At 50.3% G+C, this 13,346-nt stretch overlaps 2 protein-coding genes across 6 annotated transcripts; one reads left to right on the top strand and one right to left on the bottom strand.

Moving 5' to 3' along the window:
- Positions 1 to 586: 586 nt before the first annotated feature.
- ACAD8 (acyl-CoA dehydrogenase family member 8) lies at positions 587 to 7,590 on the bottom strand. The gene is made up of 11 exons (XM_056322885.1): positions 7,377 to 7,590; positions 6,225 to 6,325; positions 5,642 to 5,811; positions 4,802 to 4,911; positions 4,471 to 4,547; positions 4,055 to 4,192; positions 3,505 to 3,640; positions 3,305 to 3,402; positions 2,922 to 3,074; positions 2,269 to 2,371; positions 587 to 1,493 (listed from the first exon to the last, which is right to left on the bottom strand). The coding sequence occupies exons 1-11, from the start codon at positions 7,588 to 7,590 to the stop codon at positions 1,441 to 1,443; spliced, it is 1,353 nt and encodes a 450-aa protein (XP_056178860.1). The 3' UTR covers positions 587 to 1,440.
- Positions 7,176 to 12,922, top strand: THYN1 (thymocyte nuclear protein 1). Of its 5 annotated transcripts, none has more exons than XM_056322890.1 (8): positions 7,176 to 7,325; positions 8,345 to 8,426; positions 9,453 to 9,682; positions 10,152 to 10,220; positions 10,907 to 10,999; positions 11,689 to 11,784; positions 12,430 to 12,580; positions 12,691 to 12,922. In XM_056322890.1, the coding sequence occupies exons 2-8, from the start codon at positions 8,384 to 8,386 to the stop codon at positions 12,735 to 12,737; spliced, it is 729 nt and encodes a 242-aa protein (XP_056178865.1). In that variant the 5' UTR covers positions 7,176 to 7,325; positions 8,345 to 8,383; the 3' UTR covers positions 12,738 to 12,922. The 5 variants fall into 5 exon arrangements, with proteins under 5 accessions (XP_056178865.1, XP_056178866.1, XP_056178864.1 ...); XM_056322891.1 differs by having other exon boundaries at positions 7,182 to 7,325; positions 8,342 to 8,426; XM_056322889.1 differs by lacking the exon at positions 7,176 to 7,325 and adding an exon at positions 7,575 to 7,713.
- The last annotated feature ends 424 nt before the right edge of the window (positions 12,923 to 13,346 follow it).

The raw sequence follows: 13,346 nt of genomic DNA, 5'->3' as shown, positions 1-13,346 counted from the left end.
CGCTCCGCCCGCCGCCTTGGGCCGCTCCGCCCGCCGCTCGCCCGCCATTGGCCGCCCGCCGCCACGCTCCGCCCCCGTCGCCCCTCCGGCGCTTTCGATTGGCTGCCGCCTCGCCCGCCCGCAGGGTGGGGCGAGGGCGTTCGTGCCACTCATGAGGCGGCGGGGTCACCTGCATCGGTGGCAGGTAGCGCGGCTCGCTGAGGTAATGGTCTGTCCCCTCAGGCCGCCTCCCGCCGCGGCACCCGCGCAGGCAGCCCCGGCAGGCGGTTTTCCGCCCTGGGAGCGGGTCTCGCCGGGCGCCGCCTGAGGCGTGAAGAAGCCCCTTCGCAGGGCCTTCAGGTAACAAGGGGAGGAGGCGCAGGGGGCGGCCGGCAGCAGTCCAAGATCGACAGCCGTCCCTGTGGGCTGCTGATGCTCGGCCGGGCGCCGGGAGACAAGAGCAGCTGGCCCACCTGAGGCAGTGAACAGGCGCTAAAACCCATCAGAAGCTGAACGTTTTTGCAACCCCCGACTTCAAAAATCGGTTACCTCTGGTAAAATGCCCGAAATACCCCTTCTGACAGAAATACAGCTTCTGACAGGAAAGTTGCCGTCATTGCTTTATTGATTTCAAATCTGAGGGGAAAGAATAATTTACCGGTATTTTTACTCCCCCTATGTTGTATGCAGCAGGGAGTCCTGATCTGAGGCAGCAGTTCAGTGTGTCTGTGCAGGCCCTTAGCTTCTGAGATCTGTGCCTCTGGTACTGCAGAGGCTTTCTGGAGATTAACCACCAGTATGGGGGAGGGAGTGTGACGAGAACAAGCAGTTGGTACATTAGGAAAGGTGCTGGGGAAAGAGAAAGGAGCGAGTGCCGCTGGATAACAGAGAGGCATCCCGCTCCCCAGTTAAAAAGCCCCTGCACCCCGCAGGCAGTTAGACCTGCAGTACTTTGGGCTTCTGTTCCCAGGGCTGCAGTCAGCACCTAGCAGAGGTTTTTAAGCAGATCAACTAGTTCCCTCGAACTAAAGATTTCACCGATAGAGGAGGGATCCCATGGGATTAGGCTGTACCTCTGCCTGAAGTTCCCCTTTCAGTCCTGATTTAGCAGAGATGACCAACAGGTCTAGTGTTTCCGAGAAGGATGGGTGGCAAGCAGCCCGTGATCAAGATTTGGAGACAGAGGCTCACATTCACAACTGCCATTTCTATCTTCACAATATCTTCACATATCTGCACAATACCAGCCTAGTAAGGGCTGCTCTGCCAGGCACAGAGTGCAGCTGTGGCAGCGTGTGGCTGGCGTCCAGCTGTGCTCCTGGTCAATATAAGGCAGAAAGGCTGTTTCCACTGGGGTATCCCCCTCTCCGCTCCCCAGGAGAGAGCTGGTGAACAGGGGAGGGAAACAGCCCAAACTGTAACAGATGGAGGAATTTTAAGGCTGAGGATTGGCTTCTGGCTTCAGCCCTGTAGCAGGCTCCTGGCCACAATCATCCGCATAACCTCGTTGGTACCTGCAGCAGGACAGATGGTTAAGGGATGGTCCAATTTTTCCCACAATAAAGGCAAAGAGAATTCTTCCCTGATCTGCAGTCTACAGCACAGAAAAGCTCTTCCCACCAGCTGAGGTGGCATTTAGGTGTTGGGCCAAAGCGCCAGCATGTTGCTTGGGAAGGCTTCAGAGTGGTAGATGCTGGTACTTCTTTTTATTTGGGCATTGAGAGGATATGGGCACCAGGCCTCAAGCAGAACTGGATACATACCAACATCTGAGTTTTCTGCTTTACTGTTTAGCACATACACAACACACAGAAAGCCTGTAGACTCACTTAGCATTGGAAAGAGTATATCCCTTATCAGGTACCCTGGCTGTAGGTGAAGGGATTTCAAAGGAGGAAAACTAAAATGGTTAGGAGGCCGAACTGAGATTAGAAAAGGCCAGACACTGTTAGAGACACAATGTCAAAGAGTGAAGGCAGACCAGAATATCTCAGGAAAGGAATTCTTGGGGAGCGGAGTCTGTAGGAGTACTGGGATGAAACTGGACAGAGGCACCGCTAACATGATAACTAGCTATCTCCCCCTGCTGTAAGACTCTTAAAATGCACAGTAACTGCTCCAAAACCAGGGGATTCACACACATGACATCCAGGGACACCTCATGCTCAGAGCAAAACGGGATTCTGAAACCCAAGAATCAGAGAGTCATGTGGAAAGGCGGGGGCCTCCGGAGGGTCTGTTCTCTCCTGCCTCCACTGCTAAGTCACTGGTAGCAAAAGTGTCTTTTACCTTCCAGGATCTGGTGGACTCTGATGTCTCGCACAAACTGTTGCACAGCATAATCCTTCAGGTAGCCGTAGCCCCCATGCATCTGTAGAGCCTGGTTACAGATCTAAGGAGATAGCATCACTGGTGAAGTGACTTGCGTGGTGTGGAGGACAACTCAGTGACAGAAATTCGGTAAGAACCCAGGAACCTGGGCTCTTTTTTTTTCTGCTCAGCTAATCTCATGTCTTTAACAAAGCGTGGTGTGACAGCAAGGCACTCGCAGTCCCCAGCAGCGCAGCTCTCAGTGCTATCATGTTACCTAAGTGCTCTTTCATGCTAATGATGCATTTATGTGAACATGATAGCATAGAAATACCCAGAAAATGCTATACTTAACTAAGGCAAATTTTGCTGCATTTCTGTGGTGCTGCTGATGCAAAAACCCAAATGCCAGATCACTACATCTACCAGTCAGGCAGGCAAGGAATCTGTTCAGGGCTCTGGTTTCTCCTGGAAAGCACCAGAAGCCAGGAGGCCTCAAATGACCTTTCTAGCTCAATGAACATGCTTGGATCTGGGTCACCACCATGTCAAACTTCTTTCTGACATCCTGGCCACCAAGAGGGGTCTCCAGGCTTCCAGTTATGCCACCAACTGACACTCGAGTTGCTTACCGCAAAGCATTCATCAGTAGCAAAGAGCTTGGCCATGGAGCACAGCACAGCCGCGTCCTCCCGTCCCTCCTGCAGTGCTCGCGCTGCATTGCGAACCATGAGCCGTGCTGCCACCAGGTGCGTCGCCATCTCCGCCAGCCTGAACTGCAGGTACTGCCAGCAGACAGCAGGAGAGGAAAAATTAGGCCAGCATGTTCGGGGGGGCCTGCGTCCTGAACCACATCCCCACTACCTTCAGGCAGGTCTCAGGCCTGACACGCTTTCTTACTCAGGAAAAACATGTTCCTGACTTCTCCGGGGAAGACTCTGTGAAGTGAGCTGCCTGTTCAGCCAGGATCAGAAAGAGCACAGCTCTGAGAGCACAGACCTGATGGAGAGCTTACCTGATTGTTTGCTAGGGGTTCCCCAAACTGTTTGCGGACAGTGAGATGTTCCTGAGCCAGAAGAACAGAGGCATGAGCAGCTCCTAAGGAACAAGATGCTGGTGGGAGAAGCCAAGGACATAAAGTGAACATGAAGCTCATGCAGGCAGGTAACAAGATAATCCTGCCCTCCTCCCTTCGCTCTCAGATGTCTTTCTTACCAATGTTTATCCTGCCTCCATTCAGTCCCTTCATGGCAATGCTGAAGCCCTGCCCTTCAGCTCCCAGCCGGTTGCTGACAGGAACAACACAGTCCTCAAAGATCACAGCCCGAGTTGGCTGGGAATTCCAGCCTACCTGGGAAAAAACAGAGCACCTTCCAGACTGCCTGAGGAGCAGCACGCCCCCAGCTCCCGGCAGAGAACTGCCCAGCCTGCTCTCAATCCCTCAGTCCCACTGCCAAGCTGCCACAAAGCAATTGTGGTCTGTGTGGTTTGGTCTTAGTGTGCTGAGCTGGGAACTGGAATGCACGTGTTTGAGAAGAGGCACAGATCCAATGAACCTTGATGTTCCTGAGACTAAAACCCTTCACTTACTAAAAGGACAGACTTTGGGCAAACTTCACCAAAGCTGGACTTGGCTTGGAAAAAACATGCCAGGCTGGGACTCCGGTCCCATCCAAGAAGAGATCCCTAATGTTTTGCACAGACGAGCTCATCTCTGTCCTGCACTTCCCTCAAGCAAACGGGAAGTAAAACCAAAGCCTTTTACCTTCTTCTCCTTCTTGCCAAAGCTGAGCCCTGGTGTCCCCTTCTCCAGCACCAGGCAGGAGATGCCCTTGGGGCCTGGGCCTCCTGTGCGACACATGACCACGTATACATCGGTGTCACCTCCGCCACTGATGAAGGCCTGCAGAAGGGCATGAGAAGAAGGAAGCGGCTTTCGTGTGCTAACCCTGAGCCTGCAGCAGCAGCTGGGGTACAAAGATGGAAGGGCAAACACCCCACAGCCAGGAGGAATTTAGGGACCAACTGTACTAAGTTCTGGTGAACGCTCTGCAGAGCACATCCTACCTTGGGAGAATACACAGAGGTGAGGAGACAGTAGGAAATGGAAAGGATGGTGAGACCCAGGCCCCCTTGTGCATGCAGTGCCATCCAGCAGCTTTAGGAGGAGCAAAGAGGTACCTTGGAGCCATTCAGGATGTAGCTGTCCCCTTTCCTCTGAGCTGAGGTCAGCAGGGAAGCTGCATCACTCCCACTTCCTGTTCGGGAGGTAAGGAAGCAGCCAGTGAAGCAGCAGGTCCAGAGCCTACAAAATCTCTCGGGGATCGTACCCATCGACGCTTGAGTTTGTACCACAAGCATCTCAGCAATCATCATCTGGCCCTTCCCCACTTCCCAGTGATTGCCCAAATGAACATGAAACTTTTCAGCTCCAGCTCTGCGCAGCATTCATGTCCAGTTAAAACTACATTCGGAGTATGGGAAAGGAGATTTCTTGGTTGAGGATGCTCACCTGGCTCAGTCAGGCAGTAAGAAGCAAATTTTTCCATGCTACAGAGCGATGGGCAGAACCTGCGCCTCTGCTCCTCATTGCCAAAGGTGTCAATCATCCAAACACACATGCTGGAGCAGGAGAGAAGGTGCAGCATTACAGGAAGTGAACACAGCCCTGGGCAGAACATCTAAGAGCATCCCTGGCTAAAGAAAACAAAGCTCCATGGGGTTCAGTCAAAAGCACTGAGGCTTGAAAGCATATTGCTCTGCCTCAAAACAGAATGATATTAGGTGCCACAGAAACCAGAAGGAAGAAGACTGCCTTCCAGTCACCACAGGCTTGCTGCCTTGTGGAATAGCAGGTTCCTATTTAATAGCCTCAGCATTCCCCTCAGCGCTAAGCCCTACCATCTCTTCAGAAAACCTCACCTGGAAGGAGGAGGCATCACCACTCCACCTTCCCGTGCAAAGCGAGCCTGTCACTGAACATGTCTGTACAAGCAAGAAAGGGCCCTGGTATCAGCTGGTGCCTCTGGCTCTGTCACCAAAGCACAAAGGCTTTTTCCAGGCACGTTACTATCTATAGACAGCTTAAGTGAAACAGCAGGGAACAAAATCCAGAACTTAATCCCATCTTGCATGCCACAAAGCTAAAATTACTTCTTGGTGGCATCTCAGTTTTTGTAGCCTGTTTTGTTTACTGCCATCAAGAGATCCTCACAGGGACTTGTCTCCTTGGGGTGCCAACTTTAAGTAATAAGCAGCACCAAGAGAGCTGTCTCCAGCTGGATTTAGAGCCCGCAGAACAACTGTGTTTTTCAGCCAGGCTGACACCATCCACCACTCCGCAGACACTCACTTGTGGATGCTTATATAAGCAGTGGTGCTGGTACATCCTGTGGATAAAGCTTCAAAGATTATGGAGGTATCAAGGCGTGACAATCCAGAGCCACCAACATCTGGTTTCACATAGATCCCACCAAATCCTAGCTGGGCTGCCTTCCGCATTGTTTCCACAGGGAATATTTCCTGTTGGGACAGGCAGAGATATCACAGGTGAATATTCATGATCGCTTCAAGCTCAATATTCAATCTCTTCTGGGACACCTGGGCTACCAAGTCCAGTCCCAGACTCAAGCAGAGTTTAGGTTAACTGGGTGGGTTAAAGAAGATGCAGCTACCTAGACAGAGCCATACCATCTTCAGGGGTAAATCCAGGTGTCAAGATGATTGAATAGCCTGGCTATAGCCTGAAGCTATAGCTTCAGGGTCTTTCTGATGGCTTCCCACCCCAGCTACAGCAGCAGCTTTGGAGAAGATCTCTACAGATGGCATTACAGCACCGAGGCACTGTTGCAGGAACCCCTCTGATGAGACCCAAGGACCATAACATCCTAAGAGAGGAAAAACTGAACAGTACAACCCTTCTGAGGCTGTCATACCTTTTCATCCCACTCAGCCATGTGAGGAGCCATCTCCTTGGCAGCAAAATCAAAGGCAACTTTTTGGAATTCTTTCTGCTCCTCAGTCAGGCCGGCAGATGCTAGGGAAGCAGGAAGAGATCAGAATATGTGTCTGTTGCAGGAAAGCAAGCACCACCACCTCTTCCATACACCAAACAATTTCAAAGCATCCCTTAACTTACATGAACAGTTGAGGGTCTCTGCTGCAGAGACCATTCCTCTGTTCCTTGGGGCCACCACAAACTGCTGACAGGGGGCAGTGGGCTTTGGGAGGGGCTGCCTTAGGGGAAAACAAAGCCAAGGTCCCAGCTACTCAACACTTAACCACGCTGGAGGACCGGGGCAGGGGCAGCACAGCCCATGGCAGCTGTCACTTCATCGCACTGGGTCTGTGCTGCAGAAACACCAGGACACAGTCCTGGGACTTCAAGAAGTGATGCTCTTGAAGCAAGCAAAGAACACAGCAGCCCTTTGGAAACAGCGTCTGAGCCTTTAGTTAGATCCTGCATTTGAAATCTGCTTCCTTTGCGCATAGATCCAACATTGTTTTGTTGGTTCCTCTCCCAAAATTCATCGCGATGCTGCTGCTTCAATCCTAACATTTAAGCATTGAAGCAGTTCATCTGGGAAGTGTTCAGGAATCCCGTAGGAGGAGACCGGCTCAGACACAGCTGTTACCCCGGTCACCAGAGGCACGCTCAGTGATCCGAGTCATCTTCGGGTACCACAGGGTACCCCGGACATACAGAGGGGTACAGGCAGCCTGGCCGCCCTCCCCAGCGAGCTTTTCGCTATTCCTTGACTCACAGCAGAGCCTGACTAACCGTGAAGCTCTTGCGAAGGTACAGGGAAGGGGAAGGAGCTTCTCGCCGCAGGTGCGCACCGTCCCACCCACCAGCCACCGCGGGTGTCCGGAGGGCCGGGCCCCGCGCCGCCCTGCGCACAGCTGGTGACAGGCGACATCCGCCTCCCGGCCAAGACTGGCGACCCTCGCTCACCGACCTGCTTTCAAGCCTCCCCCGAGCCCGCCTCCCTCCCTCCGGCCGCAGGGGGGGACACGCCGGGCAGCCCCCCGGGCAGGTGGGTCCGGGGCTCCCCCCGCCGCGCTCGGCCGCCGCCGCGGAGCCTTACGGTCGATGCAGGCGGCGATCCCCCGGCGCCCCGCCGCCGGGCAGCGCAGCAGCGGCAGCAGCAGCCGGGCCGCCAGGCGGGGGTGTCCCGGCCAGGCCATGGCGGGGCCGGAGCGCAGCGGCTGCCGGTGCGGGGCAGGCTGGGAGCTGTAGTCCTGCCCTCGGTACCTCCCGCCCGCGCGGGGGCTGCGGGGAAGGAGCAGCCTGCAGGCCATGCCTTAGCTTTTGCATAACGGTCACCCACTTCCGAGGGCGGGGGGCGGCGTGTTTCCTCCTCCTGCGCCGAGGCGAGAGCATCCTTCTCCCCAGGACGAGGCGAGGGGGCTGCTGCGGCCAGAGCCGGTGAGGGGGAGCCTGGCGGGGGGGGTGGGGGAGGGTGGGGGGTGGGAAGAAGCTTGGCACGGAAGGTGGAAAAGTTGATGCCACCCTCTCTGGCAGAAGCAGGCCAGCTCAGAGCCAAAAGCCTCCTAACGGGCTGCTGGCAGAAGGGGGCAGGGGTTGGACCAGCCAACTTGCTCCCTTTCGCAAAGGGACTTTGCACGCGTGATCTCTGTGAGCAACAAGCTGAGCCAGACGCCCCTGGCACAAGGCTGGCCTGAGCTCTGGAGGCAAGCCGTTCTCCTTCTTCCAAAAGCACGGCTCCTTTTTGCGTGGGACGGAGGGGCCACACTTTGTCCAAGCACCTTGGGGACTTCCCTCCAACAGCTGCGCCACTGTGGAGAAAAGCAGCCCTCCTGCTGATGTCCATCAGAGCCCTGCTGTGGAGGGCCTGCCTGCCTCCAGCGCACCAAGGGTGTGGTCCTCAACTAGTGCCAGCTTTTGCACTGATAGAGGAAATGGCTGAGCTCAAGGAAGGAGATTTATTTACTTTCCACTTACTGTACAGCTTTTACAGCGCTCAGTCTCAGATATTGCTACTTTTTTCAGCCTGCCCGAATAAGCAGTAATTCTTCCTCTTTCATTCAGCAGGTGCTTCTCAGTGAAGAGAAGGTAATTCAGAGACCAGAGATGCCCTGGCCGAGCAGAAAGAGAGACAAAGGAGCGGTAGCAGGTCTGTGCTGACATCCTAACTAATTTAGCATCTCTCACTTGAGGTTCCGCACTATAGTGAAACTACCGACAGTCATCTTAACCATCTGTCTTTCAAAGCCACCTGTCTTACAGACAGCATTTCCTCTGTACAAATGGGCTGAGCATCCATGTGTGACTGACAAGTCTGCTAGATACACAATAGGGACAACGATGTCTTCTCACCACAAGGTAGCTAAGAAATGTAGTTCATTGCCATTTATGAAGAGCTTTCAGGTCCTGTGCATTAGAGATTGTCATTCAAAGTATACCCAGTGTAGTGGCAGGAAGCTGATGTGGTACTGTCTGCAAAAAAAACCCCAAAAAAACAAACAAAACAAAACCAAAAAAGCAAAACCCTTGCACCTGAGGCACCATGTATGTGGTGTTTAAAGCAAAAGATGAGAAATCACACTGGGCTTATTGGTGCCACTCATCTGCTTAATCGAATCGACTCCAGCAACCAACCACCTTCTTATCCTTTAATCACTTCTTACTGGGGTTTTTTTGCTGTCTTGAGTGCTGGACAAACAGGGATATGGACCCCCTCTGAACAGGTAGCACAGTGGAGGCTTAATCTATGGTTTCCAGCTAATGTAGTAATTGAAGTAGCTTGCTTTGCTGCCAGATTTTCCTGTTACTCACCAGACTCACCTATATAAACTTGGTTGCCTGCAGCCGATTTCTTGGTGATAAATTAAAAAAAAAAAATTACACTTCATGGGGGCAGCATGGTCTGTCCCGGCTTTCTGTATGATTAACTATGACAATTAAACTACATTTGCGTACACCACACAAAACCATATATCCTTATTCCAGATGAAAACTAGAAATACCCAGAAACAGTGGTGCATAATGCTTACCCCTATCATCTGGGGTGCACCAAACTGCTGCTGCGATCAAATACCAGTATGTGAAACCAGCTTGGACAACCAAAACGCTTCACCACCAGTCTGTATTGGAAACAAAATGTGTTTTACCTGAATATTCTTTTATTGTTTCTTTTAAGATAAAAAAGAGCCCGATGCTAAAATTGCCAAAACTGAGGAGGAGACTCCAGATAAGGAGGAGGAAGAGAAGTCTACAAAACCTCCAGCTGGGAGTTCCAAGTCAGGATGGAAGAACTGGAAGAAGACAAAAGAATCTGACTCTGGTGGGGAGGAAAGCAAGATAACGTATTGTCACTGGCTTCTGAAGTCAGAACCAGAGAGCAGACTTGAGAAGGGAGTGGATGTGAAAGTAAGCACCAACACCCATCCTTACTCAGCAAAGTACAGAAGCAATTTCACTACTATCCAGAGTGTTAGTGCCTGAATGTCGAGTTACAGGATCAGGCAATTCAGATCGTTTGCAGGATTAACACTGTTGTGACTTCTCAAAATTCATTTGCCTTCCTGGAAATAGACATACCGTTTTTCTCTTCTAGGGTGACAACCCTGAGGTTCGGTACTTGTAATAGAAGAGGAAATTGGGTCCTCAGGATGTGTAGCTGCTGATCACAGGGGCAGCTTTTACACTCTACCTTTAGACTGCTGCAGCATTCCTCCTTTGAGAAGGCTTTTCTTTAGCCCTCGCTGTGGGAACCAGAATAATTGTGTCAAGTTTGTATTATAATTGAAGGAGCTACTAGGAACAAATGTTGAGGCACAACGTAGGCAATGACACAATACCTCCTGAACTTAACCTGTATTTTCATTCCATTTGGCAGTTCAGCATTGATGACTTGAAAGCTCAGCCCAATCAGACAACCTTTTGGGATGGAGTAAGAAACTACCAGGTAAGGAGCACATGTCAAAGGTGAAGTCACTGAAATAGCACTAGAAAAAAGGTGGCTCTCCCCCACAGATTCTTCCCTTTGCCTGAAGGATTTCCTTTTGAGTAACTCTGCCTTTTTTTTACAGGTGCATTTTGTCAGGAGTCAGAACTCCTGCGTAATTGCCTCTAAGTCAGAGATAGATTCAGGCTGGATAATAGTGTCAAATCATTCAGTTTTTCTTTAGCTTAGACCAGCCTTTATTTCCCTTGATGCCTTTTAGCAAGTCCGTACTTACCCAAGGACTATACCTTATTAGCGTACAGCTCTCTTTTTCCTCTGCAGAAGAAATCCACGCATGTTTCCCCTACTATACATGATCCCCCTACTATACATGCTTCTCCCCTATGTATGATCCACTCTGCTGCTTGTTTGCTGACAGCTAACTTAAGTCACCTGCTGTCTCTCAACGAGGGCAGCTGAGCTGTTGAATTCCCACATGCTTTCTAAGCAACAGGATCTTGCTCTTTAGCCTGGTTTTTACTTCATTGCAACACAAAACTTCCATACAACAACTGTAGGAAACCTTATCTGAGTAGCTCTGAAGCAGATATACCTCTCTTGTTGTTAGTTCTTGTCCCTAGCTGCTTATAATAAAACCCTGAGAGCTTGACACAAAGAGCTCAAAGTCTCTCATTTACACCTGACAGGCAAGGAATTTCCTGAGAGCCATGAAACTTGGGCAGCAGGCCTTCTTCTACCACAGTAACTGTAAAGAGCCTGGCATTGTTGGCATTGTCAAGGTGAGTGCCTCTTTCTCAGTCTGTGTTTCGGGCTGGGGGGAAGGCAATAGCCGATGGGTTATCGAACAGCTTGTTAGCCCTGCTTCTGTCTCAGCACCAAAGGAGTCCAAAAGTTGTCTGATCAGAGCAGTGAATGAGCCTAGGGCATCCAGGCTCAACAGTATGTCACAGCAGGGCTGACCCGGGCATCTTTCATGAGAGAAATGGAACTAAACTGCTGTTTTCCTGCTGACATTTCAGAGCACTTCCAGCCAAGTCAAGAGTTGCTCCACACTCCAATTACAGTCTGATGCACTAAATTCTAGTCAGCTGAGCTTGCAAGGCAGCCATGTAAAACCTAGGGCACAGAAAAGCTTTTTCTTTAAGAGGAGAACTCATCACAAAAGACTTATCATCATCTGCTCAGTTTTCCTTTGTTGCCTCTGCTTTTTCCCCATTGCTTTCTGAAGAGGTGATGGTGCTTCATGGACAGCCATACTGCTCTGCAGTGCTTTCACCCAAGAAATGTAAAGAAAGGAAATTATCTCTCACCATTAGAATGGCATTCAGGGAAAACAAGGCTAGTTTTTGCACGAGGATTGTTCCTTATGTCTAGTCACAGCTTGCTCAAGGGCATTTCGTACCCTTTGCTGACAATAGTTTTTAACTGATGGGAACTTGTCTCACATTCTTCTCCCCTTCTGCTTCAGATCGTAAAGGAGGCATACCCTGATCACACACAGTTTGATCAGAAGGATCCTCATTATGATTCCTCCAGCAGAAAAGAGAACCCCAAATGGTCCATGGTAATGTAGTAAACTAAATACAGCTGTTTCAAGGTGTGTGTGCCAGCTGAATGAAGGTAGAAGCCTCTCTGCATCGTATTGCATATCTTCTCAAGCTTCTGTCCTGCCCTAGCTACCTTTTTCTCTCTCTTGAGAAAATCCAGTCCTATTGTTTTCTCTACCTTTCCCCCCCCATCTCATCCAGGAGGCTACCAAAATATATCTCCCTAAATTTTCAGACCTTACTTGGATGCAGAGCTGACCTCCATACATGGCAGAATTGTGGGTTAGGAAAGAGAACGAACATCTTTAAGTCCCACGCTCAGTCTACAGCAAAGCAAGCTGTAGTTTTGAGGCACACTAAATTATAGGGAAGTGACTGTTCACAGGTTGGCTGCATCCCACATTTTAATTTTTTATTGTCTGTGACAACATGAATGTATGTTGCTGGTGCACAGCACTAAGATTCATGTAAACAAATCATCTGCCAGAAGTATCTGAAAGTTCTTGTAGCCTTCAGCAAGGAAAAGCTTCCATATCATTATAGGTAGTAGCCATCAGCCATTTGCTTCGGTTTGATATCTCTGTCCCCCCAGAGATCTTATGTCACACCCGGAGGCTATATCCTTCTCCAAACATGCTCCTTTGCTGTCCATCGCTTCCCAGGTGGATGTCCAGTTTGTGCGGATGACAAAACGTTTCATCCCCCTTTCTGAAATCAAGGCTCACCACCTGGCACATAAAGCAGACGGAGGCCCCCTAAAGAACATGATGCTTTTCACAAGACAACGTCTTTCCATCCAACCACTGACAAAAGGTAAGAACCTTCTTTGGACTTTTGGTGCCGTTCCCTCCCAGAGGCAGCCCTCACTCAGACAACTTGTAAGTTCCACTTACGGCTTTTTCTTCCTTACCTTTTCAACGCAGAGGAATTTGATTTTGTCTTGAGCCTGGAAGAGGAAAAGCCACATTAAGAAACTGACAGCAGCAAAGCTTCTACCCAGCCCGCTGATGCCTCCTCCTAAACCAGCATCATTCTCAAGTTACTTGCTCAATCACAGCAACAAGAACATGCCCGCACACGATTTGCAGCTACATGTCCCTTATTCTGACACACTGTTATTTTTGCTTATTTTTAAATAAAGCCTTTTAGAATCAATTGCAGCTCCTCAATTTTTAATAGTGGAAAAATCTGCGATCTCTCTCTTGAAGGACAAAAGAGGTACATCCTCCTTGAAGATGTTTACTACAGGATCCAGTGCAGTTCCATGTACTGCAGAGGGACATTTTTCCGCAGAGAGGTATAACTAAGCTTCTGTCTAGAAGAAAATTTACATGTATGTACACATTCAACGTGATTGCTGCAAAGCAGATCACAGGCACAAAACTTCTCATGTTATTTTAGTACTGACATCAGCAAAAAAGAAGAAAATAAAGCTCGCTTACTAATTTTTAAGCTGCATGGGTCCTCCACCAGCACAGCTTCTAAGCAGTGACACAGCTTAAAGAAAGCCAAGAATTTATGAAGAGCATAAAGGGCAAACTCCTCAAGTATGTTTGGAGGGCTGCACAGTATGGCACTA

Source organism: Falco biarmicus, chromosome 20, assembly GCF_023638135.1.
Source record: "Falco biarmicus isolate bFalBia1 chromosome 20, bFalBia1.pri, whole genome shotgun sequence".
Lineage (NCBI taxonomy): Eukaryota > Metazoa > Chordata > Aves > Falconiformes > Falconidae > Falco > Falco biarmicus.
The sequence above is the reverse complement of the archived record's forward strand: the minus strand, read 5'-3'. Positions and strand labels throughout refer to the sequence as shown.

Excerpts from the sequence above, each read along its gene's own strand:
- ACAD8 (XM_056322885.1), bottom strand. The coding sequence starts at position 7,590 with ATGGCCTGCAGGCTGCTCCTTCCCCGCAGCCCCCGCGCGGGCGGGAGG. Across the intron at positions 4,193-4,470 it reads ACATCCTGAATGGCTCCAAG|GCCTTCATCAGTGGCGGAGG; the intron begins GTACCTCTTTGC and ends GCCCTTCTGCAG. Across the intron at positions 2,372-2,921 it reads CTACTGATGAATGCTTTGCG|ATCTGTAACCAGGCTCTACA; the intron begins GTAAGCAACTCG and ends CTATCTCCTTAG.
- THYN1 (XM_056322890.1), top strand. The coding sequence starts at position 8,384 with ATGCCCTGGCCGAGCAGAAAGAGAGACAAAGGAGCGGTAGCAG. Across the intron at positions 9,683-10,151 it reads AGAAGGGAGTGGATGTGAAA|TTCAGCATTGATGACTTGAA; the intron begins GTAAGCACCAAC and ends TCCATTTGGCAG. Across the intron at positions 11,785-12,429 it reads AGAACCCCAAATGGTCCATG|GTGGATGTCCAGTTTGTGCG; the intron begins GTAATGTAGTAA and ends ATCGCTTCCCAG.